Source organism: Dryobates pubescens, chromosome 2 (assembly GCF_014839835.1).
Source record: "Dryobates pubescens isolate bDryPub1 chromosome 2, bDryPub1.pri, whole genome shotgun sequence".
In the NCBI taxonomy this organism is placed as follows: Eukaryota; Metazoa; Chordata; class Aves; order Piciformes; family Picidae; genus Dryobates; species Dryobates pubescens.
The window spans coordinates 57,507,144-57,528,924 of record NC_071613.1 but is presented as its reverse complement, the minus strand read 5'-3'; the positions used below and the strand labels follow the sequence as shown (position 1 = coordinate 57,528,924).

At 46.8% G+C, this 21,781-nt stretch overlaps 1 protein-coding gene across 1 annotated transcript in view; it reads right to left on the bottom strand.

Annotated features, from left to right (window-relative positions):
* Positions 1-3,720: 3,720 nt before the first annotated feature.
* Positions 3,721-21,781, bottom strand: part of LRP1B (LDL receptor related protein 1B) — a 642,156-nt gene continuing 624,095 nt past the window's right edge. The window contains exons 89-93 of the mRNA XM_054173601.1: positions 14,345-14,421; positions 10,922-11,012; positions 8,391-8,535; positions 7,279-7,377; positions 3,721-4,813 (exon numbers count right to left, since the gene is read on the bottom strand). Coding sequence (XP_054029576.1) covers positions 4,673-4,813; positions 7,279-7,377; positions 8,391-8,535; positions 10,922-11,012; positions 14,345-14,421 — 553 coding nt within the window. The 3' untranslated portion in view covers positions 3,721-4,672. The remainder of the gene's footprint in view (positions 4,814-7,278; positions 7,378-8,390; positions 8,536-10,921; positions 11,013-14,344; positions 14,422-21,781) is intronic.

The window sequence follows — 21,781 nt, the reverse complement described above, 5'->3', positions numbered from 1 at the left end:
CTCAAGGCCTCATCCAGCCTGGCCTGCAGCACCCCCAGGCAGGAGGCAGCCACAGCCTCCCTGGGCAGCCTGGGCCAGAGTCTCAGCACCCTCCTGCTGAACAACTTCTTCTTCAGCTCTACTCTAACCCTGCTCTGCCTCAGCTTCAAACCATTCCCCCTTGGCCTGTCTCCAGACACCCTCAGCAAAAGTCTCTCTGCAGCCTTCCTGCAGGATCCCTTCAGGTCCTGGCAGGCAGCTCTGAGGTCCCTCCAGAGCCTTTTCTCCTCTAGGCTGCACAGCCCCAGCTCCCTCAGCCTGTGCCCACAGCAGAGCTGCTCCAGCCCTTGGATCATCTTTGTGGCCTCCTCTGGACTTGCTCCAACAACTCTGTGTCTTTCTTGCGCTGGGATGATAGAACTTGACAATAAAATAATTGCTGTTATATTAGGACCTTCTCCACAATCTGACTGCAGACAATGAACCCAGGCAGCAGTTTCAGTTGCCCTGCACTGCAGAGCTGCCTTCTGCACACAGCAAGCCCCACGCCTGCCTTGGAAATGCAAGAGCAATTTACAAATGCACATCAAAATAAATACTCTCAGATGTGCTTCCCTGTGTGCCTGTCAACAGGGCTGCACTCACCTTGGCAGCCTTGGCTGTGCTGAATGCCTAAGCCAAGCAGCAAGAGCTGCATCCATCTCAGTTTGTCATTTTGAACGTCTGGTGTCTTAATTTAGAGTTTATGCCAGCCCTTGCAGAGAGCAAGAGACCTCTCCCAAGGCAGGGACTGCACTGCACTCTAGTTGCAGCTATACTGACTACCAGAACCTCTCTGGGGGAAAACACAGATCCATTAGACACAATTCCACAAAGTTTGGCACAAATGCTTTTTTCCCTTAGCACTTTTGTGTGTGTGGAGCTTCTCCATTCAGCAAAGAATTTCAGAAGCTGGTTGGTGTGGAGCACATCACCATACCCTTTAAGCTTTCAGGGTTATTTTTGTTCTGTTGAGTACAGCTGTGGGTAACAACAGCAAAGAGCAGACCCAGAGCTGCATCCTGGTCACCCAGGAACCTGGAGGCATTCCTTAGCTGAAGAGCAAGCAGGAACTGCACAGTGCTTGGATCTATCAGAGTTTCCATTGCCCTGAGTAATTTAAGTACCTGGTAGTTATGGAACCCACAACCTGCTTCACATTGCTAAGAAAAATTATTAGTACCAGGGAAGAAAAATGTTCCCCTGTGAAGGCAGTGAGGCAGCACAGTCCCAGCAAGCCACAGGGAAGGTCATTAGTGTCTTCAGGAGAGACACGAGACAGAGCCTTGCACCTACCCCCTGAAGAGACAGATGTGTTCAGCACTGCTACAGGCACATCCAGCCGGGCTCCTGTCCTCCAGGATCAGGTCAGCTTAAAGCACAGACGGATCTGTGGCATTAATAACAGCAAGAAGGCTTTGGAAATGTAGGAAGTTCCTGCCCAGAATCACTTCCCTGAGCTCCTGAGGATGCACACACAGGTTACTGATCAGCCTTTCACCCTCCAGCTCCTGCTGTGATTTGGCACCGTTACAGAGCCTGGGGGTGCTGGGGCTGTTAGAGGACTGTGAGAAACAGTTCATGTGGAGAGCCTTGGTAAAGCAAAACCCAAACAGACCCCACTGGGGATTATGAAACCAAAGAGTAAGCCACAGATCTTTACAGCACAGCAGTGGCACAGCTCAGTGTCTCCATCAAAATTCTGCCTCTAAACTTCAGAGCAGATGCTGCTGTAACGCCCAGTATCTAATGGCTCCACTGACATCAGCTGTGGATTTCTGCAGCAAATAAGCAGATTCCATTGTGGTAAAGGCATTTACACTGCAGGAAGTGCAAGGTAAACACGTCCCGCTCAAAGGAATAGAATAGAATAGAATTAACCAGGTTGGAAGAGACCTTCGAGATCATCGTGTCCAACCTATCACCCGACACCACCCAATCAACTAAACCATACAACCAAGCATCCTGTTAAGCCTCTCCCTGAACACCCCCAGCGACGGCGACCCCACCACCTCCTCAGGCAGCCCATTCCAGTGGGCAATCACTCTCTCTGTGTAAAACTTCCTCCTAACCTCCAGCCTAAACCTGCCCTGACGCAGCCTGAGACTGTGTCCTCTTGTTCTGGTACTGGTTGCCTGGGAGAAGAGACCAACCTCCGCCTCACTACAACCCCCCTTCAGGTAGTTGTAGAGAGCAATAAGGTCACCCCTGAGTCTCCTCTTCTCCAGGCTAAGCAACCTCAGTCTCTCCTCATAGGGCTTGTGCTCCAAGCCCCTCACCAACCTTGTTGCCCTTTTCTGGACACGCTCCAGCAAGTCCAGCAAGGAAAGAGGAGACATCACCATAGGCAATTTCAGGAGGTCCAGGTAGGAGCTCAGATTTCAAACTCACGTTACTTGGACACCCAGCAGTTACACTTCAGCTCCACCTGAGCATTGGAGAAGTGAAATTCTCTGCCAGCAAACAGACAGTGAAGTTTCTGCAAAGCCCACCTGCTTAGGCCTCACTACAGATGCAACAGTGCAGAGCCTGAGGGCCAGGGCCAGCCCTGCAGATGTCACCGGAATACAGGCAGGACCCGTGCAGGTGTAGCTGTGTGGCAGGAAACTCTTTGGTAGAGCAGGGAATGCAACTGCTCTCTGGCTCTTTGGACAGGACATGCAGCCATGCACCTGCACCGTCCAAACAGCTGCAGAGCTGCAGAGGCCCTAGCACAGAGGCCGTAAAAAAGCCCAAACTGGCATTAAGAGGAGGGATTGCACCAAGTGAATGTCCTGCCCTTCGGTTTGCTCGTCCTCAACCTGCATGGGCTAAGCTGAATTCAGAAATTAGTCCAAGACACTGAGGAGTGAAGTATGGAGGTTTTCATTTAAATAAATCAGGCAACAATATGATGATTATTGTTTTTTTATAAAGTATTTAACACTTCATTGTAGAAACATAGGCAAAATGACTATTGTAACCCAAAAAAGGAAAAAAATACTGTTCAATTTAAAAAAATGTACTGAAACCAGAACCTGAAAAGGTTTATGATATGCATAACATTGTCCAAGCCCAAATTGCACTAGGGTTACAGAAATCAGGAGGTTTAGAAAGGCCCCAGTATGGCAAAGTTTAGAAATAGGTAGTATGCATGCACAATAGTACAACAAAAACCTCTTATAAAACAGCAGAAGTTATCTTTGTAATGCTTGTACAAAGGGAATAAAGAGCAACCACAAACATGTCGAATCTGCTAGGTTAATAGATTATGAGAGCTAAAAGTCAGTCATGGCTAGCAGGGCAAGGAAGGGTCCTCCACAGGAGATGTGGGAAGAAGTCTTTTGTGCCTTTAGAGTTATGTAGAAAACATTTCGATCCAGTTCAGACCTGAAAGAGATCCTACCCTCTACTTCCATCCAAATCAAAAGAGGTGAGCCAGGTTTTGCCTCTGAGCAACAACAGAGAGCAGCCCAGGTCACAGCCAGCGCTGGAAACCGGTACTGATGCTTCTCGCTTGCGATAATTGGACTGGGACATTCAACACAGACTACAGAAACTGAGGCTTAGGCAAGGCTCCACTAACCAGCAGCTGGGGTCTGTTCTACCTCTGTGGTATCAGACTGTCCTCACAGAAAGAGACTGCTGTGTTTTGTGTCCTTTACCACCTTGGAGCAGGCAGGACTGCTCGGGGGCTGTCAAGCCGAATGCTGGGATCGTCTGGGGGTGCGCTCAGGGTCTGGGGGTTGGGTTTCCCCTACTGCTAGGGGAATCATTAATCTGCACAGAATGCCTGTGAGGAGGTGACTAAGCATGTAATGCACGTGTAGGCGATGCGCTCTTGTGCTCTAGGGAGGCTACTGTCCTGCAGGGCTGTAGGCGGTCACAAGGCTTTGTCCCACAGCAAGAAAGGGTTCAGTTTCCAAGCTGGATCGTCACTACGTTCTAGAAGGTTTGAATAAATACAGAGTTGTTTACAGGGTATATATGTTTAGTATTTCATCTACAGTCACGGGGATGCTGAAACAGAATCATCGTGCCCATGCAGATCATTAGAGGTCTCTTTCTATAGTCTTGTTTACCTCTTGGCAACCTAAAGCCAATTCCAAAGCCAGCTCTGCTTTGTCTGAGAAGAGTTACCGAGCTTTGCCAGGATCTGAAGAGAAACCGTACTGGGCACAAAGAAGAGAGCAGACCATTCAGTCATTCTTTCACCACTCAAAATAAACAAAGGGACACACTGTACGACAGCTTCCAGACTACATCAGGGGAAAAGTGCAGCTACCATCCTCAGCCATTGAGCAGAACCAAAAGGAGTCCATGGAAAACAGATTGCTCATGGTCACGCTACAAACGAATCCGCCGTTGGCCATGTTCACCGGTGCAGAGGTGTCTTCTCCCAGCAGCGCTGTGGTGAGTTGTACTGTAGTGCAGGTGGTTCTTCTGTCTTGGTTGGTGGGTTGGGGTTTTTTTTCTGTTTTTTTTTTTTTCTTCATAAAAATACCTTACAAATGGTCAGTCAAAAGTCATCAGCAAAAGAAAAACCCAGAAAACAACCGACCGAACGGAACCCAGAGGTAATGCTGATGCCGAAACAATTAGAATACTGTTGGTACATAGAAAAGTAATCCTCGTATTTTATACATTTATACAGAGTAGAAAAGGTACCAGCAGGCTATGCCACAGTCTCCCGTATGCCAAGATCTATTTTCTTTGGAAGGAGTTCTCTTCTTTCGTCGACGCTCGCTAAGGAGTTCCGACAGTGCTGCCCGTCCACGTAGAGCTTGGCGTACACGGGGTTGGCGTAATTCGTGGGCTGCGGAGAGAGGAGGCGGCCGTCAGAGCCCCGGGCCCGGCCGAGAGCGGAGCTCACGGCGATGGAAACGGCTGGGGTACGGCAAGGACAGGGACTCGTAAGCCAGAGCTGGACACACTGAAGAGGTCCCTGGGCTGCTGCAACCCGATGAGTTAATGATGTAGCTCGAGGTGAAGCTCGCGATGAGGCATGCTGTTACGGCAAACGCGGGGGTGACGCATGCAGCGGTGCCGTGGCACGAACCACAACCCCAGTGCAACCCCAAACCTCGGAAAATGCCTCTGGAGCTCACTTGCCTGCCTCGTTACACTGCAGGCTTGCAGAGCAGGTATGGAGGAGCTAATAGAGAAGGTGCACTGTGAGGCCAGGGGAGGAGAAAACTGCCAGTGGCAGTTTCCGTGGATTACCTGTTCTAAGCCATCAGCATCCCATCAATAGCTGACCATGCTTGCGAGTTCTGTGGCCCAAGTACACAACAGGGTTTGACCAACAATTCAAGACCTTTGGCATGTCAGTTACACTTGCATAATAAACCATCACAACTGCCAAGATGTCATGGTAGGGACAGGCCGGGGAGTAACGTTTCTGTCTACAGTTTTGGTGGCTTGGACTGGAATGAGAACACAAGCTCTCTGGAAATGAGTGGGACTTGACTAGAGGACAAGGCAGGTTTGAATTCTGCAAAGCACTTCAGCAGATCACAAGTCTGAGCCTGACAGCACAGGAGGATGTGTGTGCACAAGAGGGTTCAGAACTCGCTCTGCTCTTGCCCTGCTAGGCAGGAAGCACTACCCAAGGTTTATCATGGAAACACCTCCACTAATTCCTTCCTACTGTGCCTTTGCTGTCTCCTAGGAGACCTTTGCTCTCCAACCAGATGTTCAACTTTTTACCTACAACAACTAAAAAGAGGCCCCCATGGCCAAATCTTCCTCTTTCTCACAACTATTCAACAGCACAGCTCTGCTTGCACAAATACTGAGCGGAGCACCAATAAACTACCCCAAAAAAGCTAAAATAATTCATCTGCTGGACACAGTAAGTGGCTAACCTTTCAGATAGCCACACCAGAAGCTTTCTTGACTTGCAGATATCCTGGGGACACCTTGGCTAACAGGGAATGGAAGATGTCTAAAATCTTAGCTCTTCCTAGAAACTTTCTGAGCTCTTCCTCTCCCTGTTGACCCAGACTGTTTCTGAGCCCTTAGGCTGGCTAGTGACAGCAGTGCCTCAGCTAGTCAGTCAAAGTGCTCCCTGCTCCATCCATTCCAGGTGACACAGTGCTCAGCTGGTGTCCCACACTTCCCTGGGAGGGAGCCAGAAAGAGGTGAGTCACATTTGTTTAAAAGAGAAGAGAAGGAAGAAGCTACTCCTCTCTGTCAGCAGAACAGGCAATCAACTGCTGCAGCACTTCTCTCAGCCCTACCTGCCTGCCCCCCATGGAATGAGGGATCTTTACATTTGTTGTAATGATTATAATCAGAAACTGAGGGAAATAAGGTTGGTGTCAATTGGCAGGGGGGGTTTATTTCATTGACAGTTATTATTAAAGATGATAACAGAAGAGAGACACTTGGCCTCTAAACAGTGTCTGATGGAGTTATTCAAATGACATAATAGTAGGCTCTGCCTCAGTGTGCACTGATAGCATAAAGCAGCACAGTGAGGGACAGAGAGTAACTGGAGGGACTTTGACTACAGAGCTGATGTTAGAGAAGGGCTCTCCAGCTTCCACCAGCCATGGCTCTGTGCTCCACCAGACATCCTGCACCCTGTACAAATCCTTAAAGCTCCAAATAGAACAGACTACAAACCATGCAAGGATGCAAATGGCACAACAGATGAATATATACTGAGGCACATGGAAATGAATGTCACATGGATGCTCCTTTTAAATGCTTTACATTTCAGGGGTTGTGAATGTCAGGCTAAATTGCTGTCACAATCTGATGCTTTAGAGGTAACTGCTCTATGAGAAACATTTATGAGGAGCTGACCAATCAAAGAAATGCCTTGCCTGTATTGAAGGAAACTATTCATTTTGGAGTGCATCACATTCCTCTGCAATAAAAGGAGGTGTCTTTGGGAACTTCTTTCAGTCTGATAGCCATCACTAAGTGTGTGTAATCAGAGATAAATGTAAGAGCCATCAAGATGCCTGGCCGAGGGTGTTTGGCTAAAAAAAAGCATTCCCATTGCTCACTGCTTTTGCATTCCTTTGCAAAGGCATACTTGCAGTTGTAGATCTTGGTGCATCGACAGGCACAGGTGAGATTCTGTATGCAGAGGGGAACCCTCCATTTCAAACAGAAAATGCATTCCTTGCTGCCATTCCTCTTTCCGTGGAAAGAAGAACAACAAAATTAAACCCAGAGAGAAACTGCCTCTATTCAAACCCGACACACAGACTGGCTTTGGCACGGGGCTGCGGTGGAATGAGATGGATTTGGGTCATCATTTCTCACCCCTGTTGATAGTGGTCCTTTCAAGTCAGAGTTTAGGTAGATTGATGGAGCTGTGTGGGGAAGCTTGAAGGCAGTGGGCCCTCCCCCTATGTATCTGGCCTGTGTAAACAGAAATGTTTAGTTTCTGTGCTACCCGAGCATTTCCATGCACACTTAGCAACACCACCAGACAGTGCACTGATTAAAAACATCATTTGAGAGTCACCTACAGTTAAAGCAATCCTCCTTACAGGTATGCTTCAGCATGAAAAGTTCTTGCCTTCAGTAAGAGAACAACATTCAGCATTTAAAACCATTTCCTCTCAAGGGTTTGAGCAGTAAGCACTGGCTGCTACTCCTCCTCCAGCAGGTACCTCCACTTCCAGCTTCCCTCTGGGACTCAGCACCCTGACTGTACAATTCAGAGCTGCTGCTCCCAGAGCTAACAGCAATCCAGTGACTGCTCTGTCAGAGCCACCACAGAAGGATGGCTACCCTTTGGTGTCTGCCTGATTACAGAGCTCTAGCAAAGATACCACAGCACTGCCCCTTCAGCCCATCTCACATCACTCAAGGAGCTCAGTCATGGAGAGAGCTGCTGTGGGACTGACAGCATCTTTCACAAGGAAATGATAACACCTCCCAGCCTCCTGTAAACATTTCATCTATCTCCCCAGCCAGCCTGCTGGATTCTTGATGCCTTGGGAAGTGCTCATCTCTGAAATAAGTCAGCCTCATATTTATGGACGCGCTCTGCCATGCCTCAGATGGCAGACTGTGCGCGCTCAGATCCCCATTCACTCTTTGCAGCCAGACTGCAAAGGGAGCCTGCAATCTGGCAGCTTAGGGCTGATGTGTCTATGACAAAACCCTCATTTTGTACTTTAGTTCTAACTCTACTGTGGCAAAATACAAGCACTAGGGAAAACATCCCAAACATGCATCAGCAAGCATCAGACAGCCAACCAGCTGTTAATATCTGCATGGCATTTACTCTAATGAAACCTAATTTGCCTCTAGATTAATAACTACATCTAAAGATCATTTTCTAATGTTTCTATTAATTACAGTTAAAGCCAAACTCTTTGTAGAACAGAAGCAGTGGATTTGCAAGTAGAAAAAGAAAATATTACCTTCTCTGCATTCACTGCAAAGTCTGAGGCTAAGAGACCACCTTCAGTGTGATCGTGGCCCACCTCATACATGTTGTATGATGGATTGCCAATTTCTACATTGATCCCTCCATTGATCATGGGCTGTCTTCTGATAGTTTTTGTCCTGTCATGCATACACACAAAGAAAAGAAGTGAGTCATTCTCCAAGTCATTTCGTGGATGATTCATCCTAAACTAGTACAAATTACACTTGCTGTCTCTTTAATCGTTCAGACTGACAGGATGAAGAAGTGCTTCCTGCAGAGACAGTTGGAAAACTCTCCCCTTTGCAAGCAGCAGCAGTCTCAGGCTCTGTGCAGACCTCACACAAGCTGGAAGCTGCAGCTTCTTGTTTTGCTCACTTTGGCTGGGGAGGTGTGAGTTCACCCCAAGTTTTCACCCATTGTCTCTGACCTGACTTCCTCCTCTTATGCCCAGATTTCCTTCACTTCCCAAGGAGAGCCTTGCAAGCTCCCTGCAGGTTCCCTGCAGTACTGCAGATGGAGCAGGCTTCAGCCAGCTTCCCTCGCTCCCTCTGCAATTACTTGTCCCAGGTTGGTTGTAATCCGAGGAGGAGCAAACGCTTTCATTACCCTGCATTAAAAATGGATGAACTTCTCATGGCTCCACTTTGTGCTCCCTGCCAGTGCTTACTGGAAAGCTGAAGTTCAACTCGAGTTTTGTCCAACCTCAATAAAAGAGAGTGTCTTATTTTTAACCTTGAGTTAAATATCAGCAAAGATAAGCCATGGAGCAAAGTTTTAGTGGCCGAGTTCAATTCTTTCAGCTAAGGAGGTGATCTTAGCTTGAGCGACTGAAATAACCTCCAGGGGGTAATTTCTCCCAGTGCAGTATGTTCCCTGGAACTACAAGAGAAGAGCAGGGAGGTCACAGTCAGGATGATATTAGCTGAGTCCCCCTTGTTTGGTTGAGAAAGATGCAGTCAGTGTCTGAGATCCAATACAGTGAAGGATCTGTGTTTTCCAGAGATGGCACAGAAAGAACATTTCCCAAAATAGAATCATAGAATTGTCAGGGTTGGAAGGGACCTCAAGGATCATCCAGTTCCCACCAAAATAAGCCTTTCTCTGGGGAGCAGAAGTGTTGAACACTTAACCTAGTTTGATGCTCAGCCTCTGAACAGATGAAAGTGGCTGAAAACACAAGGAAAGTCGATAGTTCTTTGCTGGGGTTAGCTCTGTTCCCCTAGTGAAGATCTATTATTTAGCAAACTGTTCTCAATAATTGAACCCAGTTACAGAACTGCCACTTGCTGCTCAGCATTTGGCGATGACTAAACCTGGGTTTAGATCCAGCAGCATGCAATGACATTGGTGGAGCCTGGCTGGCTCCATTATGGCCAGGGAATGTATTTATCCTGTTGGCTTTTCAAAGAGCATTTAAAAATTAATGCCTGCTAATTAGCAGCAGCATTGCCAGGGAGATGCCATGTCTGATGCTAGATGATAGTAACTCATGAGAGTCTTTTAGCCTGGAGGACTGAAATAGTCTCACAAATGGTCACATTTGCTGAAGCAGTCGATCACAGCTCTAAATGACTACGAAATAAGACATGGCCATGGTTTCAGAGAAGGGAAAGCAGCTGCTCAAGAGAAAGGAAGGCAGGGCACCCAAGAGCACCCAGCAGGCCTGAAGCAAGGGGTTTGCTCTCTGATTGCTACTCCAGGTCTTCCCTGGCTGGCCAGGTGCTTATTACTACGAATCCTTCCTTGTTAAATCTGCATCCCCACTAACATCACGTTCTCAGAACACAGCTAAGTCAGCAGCTCTCTCAGGTGTCTGCATGCAATACAAACAGTCTTGCTTCCCCTGCCATGCAGCATGGCCAAAGTCAAAACATCTGCTACACTCCCTAAGTTCAGTTATCAGCTCTACTGCAGCTGAAGTCCAGGTGAATGAGATCCAGTGCTGGAAATGGGCTTTCCTATGCAAGATGTTGCAGAAGGAGAGTGACAATTACAAGGCTTGGGACTCTACAGCAGAGTTTGCTTGGATGTTCACTGTAAGCATACAAAATGCAAGGGAACTAATCAAAGTAAATGAACTGGAACCAGAAACTGGGAATGCTGCACAGGCTCTGCCTGAGAGTATTTGCAGAAGTGAACAACAGTAATTACACCAATCACATACTTCCAAGGAGATAATTAATGCTGGTTTCACTAAGCCTCTGGATGAAATTGAGAGCAAGTCTACAGACTTGGCAAGATGGAGCAAACTTGATAAGCAAAACACTCCCTTTTCTTATCTACCACATCTGGATTACAAGCAATATAAGCATAGAAACCAGACATGATTGCTCCAGCAAGAACCAAACCATAACTAACTCACAGCATCCAGAAACACGTTTGTTATGTTTTGGTTTCGGGGGGGTTTGTTTTCAGTTTTTACTACCTGGCCAACATGGATAAAGTGAATTTTGTATATCCAGAAGATGCATGCAGGTAAAATATTTACTCTTTTACTTCATACATCAACATAAAATGACTCACCTGCGTTTCCTCTTGCAGAGAAATAGTCCAATTACCAGAGTAGTGATCAAAGTCACCAGCAAAACAAGAGGAACAATGATTGCAATGCTTCCTACAGCAGAAAGAGGAAACATCAATGAATGCTCACAAGCTACAGCTAACAATTTCTGCACAGTTACAAAGCAGTGAAATTAATTTAAAAACAATAATTCCTCTCCCCAACAAAGGCAATTTCATGTGGTGGCTTTCACTGAGCCAAGATTTTAGTGTTCATAGAATCATCATAGAGCCCTGGAATGGCTCAGGCTGGAAGGGACCTCGGAGTTCATCTGCTCCAACCTCCTCACCATGCCCAGGGACACCTCTCAACTACTCGAAAAATTCAAATAGAATAGCATTAACCAGGCTGGAAAAGACCTTTGAGATCATCATGTCCAACCTCTCACCCAACACCATCTAATCAACTAAACCATGGCACCAAGTGCCTCACCCAGGCTCTTCCTAAACACCTCCAGGGATGGGGACTCCACCACCTCCCCGGGCAGCACATCCCAATGGTAAATCTCTCTTTCTATGAAGAACTTCCTCCTAACATCCAGCCCAAACCTCCCCTGGCACAGCTTGAGACTGTGTCCTCTTGTTCTGGTGCTGGTTGCCTGGGAGAAGAGACCAACCTCTGCCTGTCTACAGCCTCCCTTAAGGTAGCTATAGACAGCAATAAGGTCTGCCCTGAGCCTCCTCTTCTCCAGGCTAAGCAACCCCAGCTCCCTCAGCCTCTCCTCACAGGGCTGTGCTCCAAACCCCTCCCCAGCTTTGTTGCCCTTCTCTGGACACCTTCCAGACTCCAACCAGGATGTCTGCCCTGCCGGTCTTCCCTCTAATTCTCACCCACAGGCACTCAACCTGATCGTCCCTGATCTCCAGCTCAATGGCATCTAGTGCCTCCCTGATGTGCAGGGCCACCCCTCCACCCCTTCTTCCTTGCCTGTCTCTCCTGAAGAGCCTGTAGCTGTCAATTGCAGTCATGTGAGTCATCCCACCACATCTCAGTGATGGCAACTACATCATAACTCTCCTGCTGCAGCAAGGCTTCCAGCTCCTCTTGTTTGTTACCCATGCTTCGTGCATTAGTGTACAGGCACTGCAGCTGGGCTGCTGCTTTCACCCTCAGACTCCTGTCTGGGGGGACTGGTTTCAGCCCCTTCCCCCCTCATCTGCTCAAGGCCTCATCCAACCTGGCCTTCAACATCCCCAGGGAGAAGGCAGCCACAGCCTCCCTGGGCAGCCTGTGCCAGAGTCTCAATGTAATAAAAATCAAGGTGTACCAAAAAGTACTTTTATGAACAAACCCAGAGATTCCTTTTTTTGGATCCCAATCTTCCTTGGGCTAATTCCCTGCTCTCCTTTGCAGCATATGAAGGTGTCTGGAGCTGCTGGACAATTTGGAATGGAGTGGCCACAGCCATTCATCTTCAGCAGTTTCTTTAAATCACACAACTCTTAATTGAAGATGTTCAGCAGAGTTCCATTCCCAGCATCAGTGTGCATTTGTTACCTTCACTTGTGGGCAAAGGAGAGGCAGTAAGCAATGTTCATCTCTAGCTGGTTGGTGTATTCCTGCATTTTACTGCATGGCACTTGAGAGCCAATAATTTTGTAATGTTGATACAGGCAATGAAGGGAACTACAATAATGCTTAATGTAGCAGAAAAACCGTGCACAGAGCACGCTGCAGAGGAGGGAGCAGAGAGGAGGAAAACGGCCTCACCATTATTTTGGCAGATCACTGAAAGGACACTGCCTGCAAAAACAGGGTCAGCAACTGTCCCCCTCTAAGAATTTCCCACTTTGATGGAAGCATCTGGCAATAAAGAAATACAAGCAGCAAACTCCTCTGTTATAATAGGGTGGCCTTTATAAACAACAGGACTCCAGCAGTGTGGAAGGACAAGCATTCCCTTTAGGTCACACTCCTGAACCGGTGGAAATAAACTGTTGCTGCTTGCTTTGTTGCTGCTACGTTTCCTGATTTGTTAAAAGAAGTAAGCTGGTGGCAATTTCTGTCCTACATTAAATACAGTCTAAATAAAGAACTGAAGGAAGAGCCTTGAATTCTGCCTGGAGGCTTACTGGAAAGCAAGTCAGGCTGTCAGAGGCCTGAAATTAAGCACAGCTGAATAAAACCGTGAAGCACCCTGAGTTTGCTGCAGTTTAAGAAGCCTCAGCATGTAAAGGGTGCTACAACAATGTGGTTTGGAGATGGCACTTGATAAACAACTGCATAAAGCCCTGCCCTCTTGGGGAAAAAAGAGAAAAAGAAAAGTGAAAATAGGGAAAACCCAACCAACCAACCAAAACCCCAAGCTCCTTTCGTCTGGGGAGGTAAACGTTCAAGAATGTGCTGAGACTCTGGCACAGGCTGCCCAGGGAGGCTGTGGCTGCCTCCTGCCTGGGGATGTTCAAGGCCAGGTTGGGTGAGGCCTTGAGCAGCTGAGCCTAGCTGCTCAAGTGTCCCTGCTCATGGTGGGGAGGTTGGGGTCGATGAGCTCTGAGGTCCTTTCTAACCTGAGCCATTCTGTGAAGACCCCCTCCTCCCCTCCCCTGGAAAGCAGCCCAGCAGGCATGAATTACTGTTGGGTGATCACAGTGCAGCCTGGGCTCTAGCAGCAAGCCCCATGGACATCCATTTACCCAGACCCCAGCAGATATCTGCTCAGTGTGAAATACTGAGCAGTCCCGGTTGCTCTTTTGCCTATTTCCAGCTTGCAAGCGTAGTTTCACTGGACTGGATGGCCAGGAGGAATTCATCTGGGCATCATCAGGCTGACCTGGCCAGGGGGTGACTCATTTTAGTGCTCTGGTTGGGTTAACTGAGCAAGAGACAGAGCAGGGCACCACCAGCACACCTGATGCACCACAGGGAGCTCTGGCCAACTTAAACCTCCAATGGTGTAGCAATGGCATACTTCTATGGTTACATGTGTGCTTGGAAACTACAACAGGAGCTGTTCTCACTCTCGGCAAGCCACAACCCAAGCCACTGCAGACAGCCAGTGCTAAAGTTATGAACTACTTACAACTCTATTTTTGATGCTTTCAGTAGGACTTTACTGTTCAGAGGTCTCCTACTAGTTCTCTGCAGAGCAGAGATATTGCCAAGTGCTGGCCACTTGATACAACTGCTTCAAGAAAAGTGCAGCCTAGTCCTGAGGCAGTGAGAGCCTCATTCATGTGGCTTGCATCCAAACCACCTCATAAAACATCAGTCAGAAAGGACAGAGAGCTACATTTCTTGTTTCCCCCCTTCTTATTTAAACAAACAAACATCTCCATAGACAGCCAGGACAGTTCATGACACACATACACATTCTAAACCATCACCAGGTGAAAATTTCTGAGCTGAGGCAGATTTGACAGGGGCTGGCAGTTATCTGAGGTACTTACTTGTGCTGATATTGTCAGACTTGCTGCTTTTGGGAGCTGGCCTCTCACACTGTGTGCCTGACCAGTTGGCTGAACATCTAAAAGGATCCAATGAAGATGGTAGAGTTAATAGATGTCAGCTATTAACACACCAACCCAGCAAAGAGACCACCAGCACCTTCTCAAGAGCTACATGAATGACAACAGTGACTCTACAAACTAAACCACAAGCTTCATGGAAGGAGACAGCAGCAGACTGCCGTGGCACTGACAGCACTCTGAGTACAGCACTCTGAGTACAACACTCTGAGTACAGCTTTAGCTTTAAACTGCAGCCTTGCAACCTCAGTTTCTGTTACTACCACTGCAACCCTCACTCCAGAGTCCTTTGCTAACACTGGTGTAGCAGAACAGCAGGCATGATCAGCAGGATATTGATGTGCTGTGAAACCACCTGCCACCCACAATGCAGTAATGAACACTGGGGCTGGATCCACAGCCAATGTAGCCTAGCAGGACTGATTTGCTAAGGGATTTCACTTGTACCACATTCATTGAGGGCTTTATCTAGAAGCTCCAAGAGCCAGGTTCATTTTGCACAGAGCATATCTGACTGGACATTAACTACTCCATGCACCCAGTAGCCTGCTGCATCCATCCCAGTCATCTCCTCCCACAGCTTTTCTGTCCCCTTTGCTCTGGATAATGCAAAGTTTACTACAGAACCTCTCTTTCAGGCTTGGCTGTAATAACTGACTTGAACAATTTAGACTGATACTCATAAATTAACTGAACTTCTCCTTTGCTTTGAGACTTCAACTTTTCCTCAGAATTCTGCAGTTTGATGGCTTTATCTCTGTAAGTTCTGCACTACAGATGTACTTGCAGAAGCCTGTGCATGTGTGTGTAAGAGTCAAAGCACAAAGAGCTGTCCTGCAGGGACAGGAGTGTCTCCTGGCTCCAGAGGGCTCTGAAGGCTGTAGGTGGTCAGAACACTTGTTTAGGGAGCCAGGTGCCTGGGGCAGTGCACAGTTATTCTGCTCTAACCTCCTCATGTGAGTCTCCATGTGCAAATGTTTCCTCTGGTAGGATTCAGAATGCTCTCCATGCATGCAAGCAAACAAAAGGAGCGATGCAGGCTCAGCAAACCCATCAAAAATGGAAACAAATCCCTGAAGGAGATTCAATTGCTTATCCATCCTGCTGTAAATATGATTAACTTTACTACACAACCTCAGACTCCCCTTGTGGAAGCAGCAGGAAGTCTCCACTTTCCATCTCCCTCTGCTGCATATCGTGCAATGAATTGCACTTTTCCTAAGTACTTTTGAATTATTGATGAATTTCAACCTGGGTTATTCCTAAGCAAGTGCAACAGAGCACTCCTGGCACACAGTTCCAAGAGCTGCTGTGAGCTGCTGCCCTTGTAAGGATTTAACAAACCACAGAGTTCAGAAGTGGACATGCTTAAGGACTGACATTGGTCTAGAACACAGAGTTTGAGAAGGTACAAAATATTCCAGGAAAACAAGGGAATCCTTACAGGAGAGCCCTAGATGCCTTTGCTGATGATGGCTTTGGACTCTTTTGTCTTGGCAGATCAGTGCAGAGACAGTTTCTCTCTCTGCTCCTAAACCTATCCCAGCACAATCCAACACTCAGTGAAATTTCTCCTCTGGGTTTCACACCAAGGTTGGAATTTTGGAGGGAACTGATTCCATGTTTTGATATCTTATCAAAATCCCATGTTTGATATCTTATCTTATGAAGGTGCTTAACTCCAACCCTACAGAGGTAAGGCACAGATGGTCTTTACAAAGATGCTTATCAAAGATGGTCTTTAAAAACATGTTTATCACCTGAGAGTTGATTCAAAATTGCCCACACAACAGACAGACTGCATTAGAATTTAGCCAGTAGTTCTTGTTTGCTGGAATAATTCTGTTGGCTGAGATAAGGTAGGCACAGATAAATGTCCTCACTGCAAAGGAGCCCCCCAGTTACTAATCAACTACACAAAGTCTGGCTTGCAGTGCTACATTTAAAAACTGAAACCAAGAGACATTTCCACTTGCTCACCACCACTGCAGCACTCAGCTCACTTGGAGCAGAGGATTTTAATCTTTCAAATCATGCATCTGAATTCTTTCTTTACAAATCCCTTTCTAGCACTTACACCAACCTCAGATGCTTGCACTGACAGCCCAATTCAATAACATACTGGTCAGGGAACTTTGTTTTTCATCAGGTCCCTGTTCAACACATGGCTGCAAAATAAGTGTCTCTATTGCTGTAGCGTACCACCACCAATCTGTACCCTTGGATGATCCTGCTGGGATCCAAACTGTTGGCAAGTGACAAGCAGGAGGGAAAGCCTTCCTGCTTCTTACTGCAAGTTCTGCATCACTGCTGTTAGGGGGTTCAGCTCAGGTGATTACAGCTTGTTACAAGAGGCAGTCTGCATTTAGTACTCCATTAGTGGAAGGGAAAGATGTCTTGGAGAGTTAGAGGTTATCCTAACTTTGTGCTAAAACGGTCATATGCAAAGTTTCAAATGCTTCTGCTGTACAAGGGAATCATTACCATAAATCTGTCTTGAAAGAGCTACAGGATATAAGATAGTGAGACCAGCAAAAGAATCCTGTGGAGCATGCACGGATGGGCTTGTGAGAAAATGGTGTGTAATGTACAATGATGCTCTTCAAACCCCTCGAGCAGATAGGACACCACACCGGCTGGTGGGGAGAGAAATCCTTCAGCGTATATGTAGTAAACAGAGCAACAACCCAAGGTAAGGATATTTGCCTTTCTTTACCTATCTGGGCATTGTAAAAGTCAGCAGCACTGAAACCCTTCTGAGGTATCTGAGAAAAATCTCATAAAAACACAACAGCTCCTTGGCACTTCAGTGTCAGATTTCCCCCAGTGCTTGCTGGCTCCAATAAATTGGATGGGACTGAAGCTGGCAGGATGGCAGTGATTGCCTTCTATACTCAGGGGTAAAATGATTGTCCTTTTATGGTCCAGCAAGCTAGTAAAGACTTGTCTTGGGCAGGCAGAGGAGAGAAAGGAAAGAAGCCCAGGGGAAAGGTATGCTGCCTGCAAGGGAATTTGACACAGAAGGTTAGCCATGAGCAGGCAGGGGAGCGAGGAGGGGGCTGGGACACAGGAACATGGCAAATGAGCAGATCTTGACCAGCCTCACTTTGCTCCAAATAGCAAAGACAGAAACTGTTTTGAATCACAACATTTTCTGAGATGAGCTCATTTAAGCTCAGCCTGCTCAGTACCTAGCACAGGGAGTGACTTTTGGTGGAGTTTGATACACAGCCCCTTGTACCTTCCCAAACCACCGACACCAGGAGCTGCTCTGCAGCACTGCCAACAGCTGTTGGGAGTCAGGGAGAGGACATTTGCAGCACAGCAAACAAAAAGACACTAAGGAAACAGAACTACAGAAAGCCCCCTGGTTCTGCTGAAGACGTTATCAAGAACCACGAGGAAATGACAGGGCTAGTGGATACTCTGAGCTACACATCAACAGATACAGATGGAGGGAGATGGGAGCTTGGCAGAGAAACAGGTGAGCGGTGCAAGGCACTATGGTGAACATCTTAGGGTGCAGGCCTGTGTCTTCCAACAGGACTGATGAGCAGATCAAAGAGAATGTTAATGCAAACCCAGAGAGAGAATGCAATAAACCAAGGCTGCAGCTGGGCTGCTGGTAAGGCCATTAATAAAAGCATGCTGCAGCTCTCTCACACAGTCCTGTGTTCACAGAGAGATGGCTGCTCAGGAAATGCATTCTGAGGCACACACTGCCTGCGTGAGGGGAATGCCTGATTTCAAGGAAGCAGGGTTACAGAGGAGAGATGATGTCAACTGTTCACCTGAGCTTATGAAGATGTCCCCCTTGTAATGAGAAAGAGTCAGAATGAAGATATTTACAGTTCAGAAACTGGCCATGCAGTTGCCACAGACTCTATTAATGAGAGGAAATGTCTCTTCTCTGGCTTTGTGCAACCCTTACAGGTCAGTGCACTGAAGCACTCTAAACTCAATTACATGGGCACTTGACCACAAGGAACCATTTGACTGTAAAATGTCTGAACAAATAGACAAAACTAATAAAAAAGATAATTTGGTGGCACTGTGCCATTTTAGGTTATTTTTTTCCTCTTCCCCCCTCTCCTCCCCTCCACCCTCTTTTTCTTATGCCAAAGGCATTGTCATAATAATACAACATAGCACAGATAATATACACTTGAAAGTGCTTGAGCAGACAACTGCTCTCCAGTTCAGTCTGCCAGTGTGGATCAAACACTGACAGAAAGCAGTGCTGGAGGATTAGCCTGGAAGTGTATCAGGATTTGGGAACAGTTACTACGAATTGCAGGTGGAAGGGGAATGGACAAATGGCTCGGACAGGGGTCGGACTCAATGATCTCCGGAGGTCCTGTGGCGTTTCCTGCCTAAAAATGGTATTTCTTCATAACACAAAGCAGTTGGCTGACTTTGCTTCTCTTTCCAGTCAGGACACAGTCGAATTTCCTAACGAAAGCTTCCAGCCTCAGGAGTTTGTGTAACACTTCTGTTAAAATGCCACTGGAGCACATCTCATCATTACTGCTAAAACTGGTTGGAAGACAAGAGAGCACCTGGATTATCATTATTTACTATCTGGGTTAAACTGCATTGAAAGAGAGGAGTCAGAATAATCCTCCCTTTCCCTCAGTCTCTGTGGGATGACACAAGGTGACAAAGCCCTTGCACTAACCCCAGTCACTAAGCTCTCCCTTACAGTAATGCAGCAGCACTGTTGGAGCCGTGCTTTTGCCATACGGGGGGCTGATAGCACAGAATTATGCCCCCAGACAAAGCTCAAAGACACAAACAACTTTGATAACAACAGAAGAGCAAAGCCCCCACCCCAGCTTTGATCACCAGCACGTCTGGTACCTCCTCCTTGACTCTGGGGTTTAATTATTTTCAACTAACGTTTCAAAAATGATTTTGTGCATGAAGAAAACATCTGAGTGGCTTTGTCTGATGAGCATCACTTGGTACCTTTGTGAGGAAAACCAGGTGAAGGAATTCGATGCAGAAGCTAAGGGATAGAAAGTCTATGATGTCAGTTGAAAATGAAAGGCAGATTAGCCTGCAATTCAAGAAAGCAAGCACAGGACAATTGTATAACCCCAAAGCAGGCAGAACAACAGAAAACTGCTTTTGAAGAAGCTGAAGAAGCTTACATTTAGTAACAACATAGAAGAAGAAATCAAATGTGACTTTAAATGAGAGTTTTAACTTGCCCATGGCGTTCTTGTATGCAAATCATCATTCACAGTTGCTGCACGGTGTTCACTGCCAAAGAGAGAGCTGCAGCTGCAACTCAGCCCCCATCACCCCAGGGCAGCAGCTGAGGGTCACCAACCTCCATGCTCTTAGCAGTGCGTGCACAGTACCTGTGCTGTCCAAGTATCAGTCCTCACATAGAGTAAATATATAAAGATTAAGCATGTCCAGATGACTACTACTGCAGCTGACACTGCACTGAGCAACAAGGAAAAGCAGAGACTGCCTGGGTAGAAGCATGATCAATGGGCACATGCCAAACTCTCTCTTCTCTCCTTGGAGAGGCAAAGCAAGCAGCGATGTGCAGCAGCAGCTACCATGCAAGTGTGAGCCAAACAATGGTAAATGCATTGAAAATACACAAACTCCTCTTTTTCCAGCCTCTTCTCATTCCTTCCTTTCACTACCATTCTTCAGACATCTATTTGCATTTAGTTTCTGAACTAATAGCAGTTTGTGGCACAAACGGAGTGGAAGAGCTACAATATAAAGTTGAGCCATGCTGATTATGTTCAAGACATTTCTATCACAGGGATTTAACTTGGCAAAGCAAGTTCTCAGAGAGCTAGCACAGTCCTGTGAAACTCCTGTTGGAATGGTAATTGGGGAGCTCACTACACATAGCCCAGGAAGTCACATGGAGAATGTTTAATGCAAGATGCTGGATCAGATTCTGTGCTCTCCTACACTGCCTGCCATGGCTACAGCTGCCTCCTTCTCTTCACCTTCTCAGCACTGCAATGGTTCTATGCTGCCTTCTGCTCAGCCTTCAGAAGCTACCAGCCAGGGGACTGCACAGGGCAGTCTCTTTCCTGCCCACAAGTGCACTGTGGCTGTGCCTTAACCTTTGTTCTGAAGAGGCTGGCCAGCTCCAGTTAGGAGCTTTACATTTACTTAGGAACTTGCACCTACTGACAGCTTCTTGTTATGGCTTGGAAGAGATGCTCTCTCCCCTTTTGTTCACTCCTGTCTTTAACCTACTCAGTCTCCTTCCACCCTTCACTTTGCAGTTCTGCTTTCATTCAAGCGCCTGTGCCACATGTGCCTTTTAATTAATCTGAAAGACCACTGACTTCTCCATCTAATTTGCTCTCAAAGTCATGCATCTACTCACTGCAAGCAATTAAACCATCCCTGATGACTTTTACTTCATTATAGCAGAAATGATCTTCATTCTAACGTAGAAATGCACCAACTACAACCTGGAGCTCTCTGAAGAGCCAACACATCTAGCCACAGGCAACTAATTCAATGCTCTGTATTATCCTCTGGATTCCTCTCTGTTTCTGCTGACACTTGGGAAGCAGAGGCTCTGGACTATAGACACACAGAACTGCACTCACCTCTGTGCAACAAGCAACCTAAGGAGGAATAAATTACTCTCCTTTTAATCAGCCAGGATAATGTAATCTTCCTTATTTCACCTTTAAGTCCTCAGCCACAGTCACGAAGCATTGCCCAAGACCATCCCTTTACATTTAGTTGGCTGCAGAAGATGGTCAATACAATTTATATCTTCTACCTGTTTTGACTGTAAACATCCACCAGAAGTTCTCTTTCATTGTATTTCTCTAATGCCCAGCATGGGGGGGTGTGATTTGATGACATTTATTTGCAGATGATAATAACAGTCACAGATGGCAGCTCCTGCCAGACAAATGATAGTAATACAAATAAAATGATGGAGTTAGAGCAAGCTATAGCCACACTGAAGGTGTGAAAGACACAGAGCTGAGAGAGGGAAATATTCTGTACTACAGAAGCTGGCAGAGCACTGCCTTCCTTGCAACCAACAGCTGGCCTGGGTAGCTGAAAGTTCTGACTTATTCTGCCTTCATTGGTACCATAAAAATCTCCCCCCACACCTTGATAATCACTAACCCAGAAGACAGACTGACATAAAGCACTGACAGCTGAAAGAACTGACAGTTAGGAAGAGCTGAGTGTTTGTGAAATAAATGGGAAAGGGAGGTCTTGGTTATTTCCCACCTGAATCTGATCTCCTCTTCATTCTGTTTTCAGTGGATCTGTGAAGTACTGGAGCCATCCAGACACAGCTCATGTGCTTCTATGCCATAGAATCATTCTGGCTGGAAAAGACTC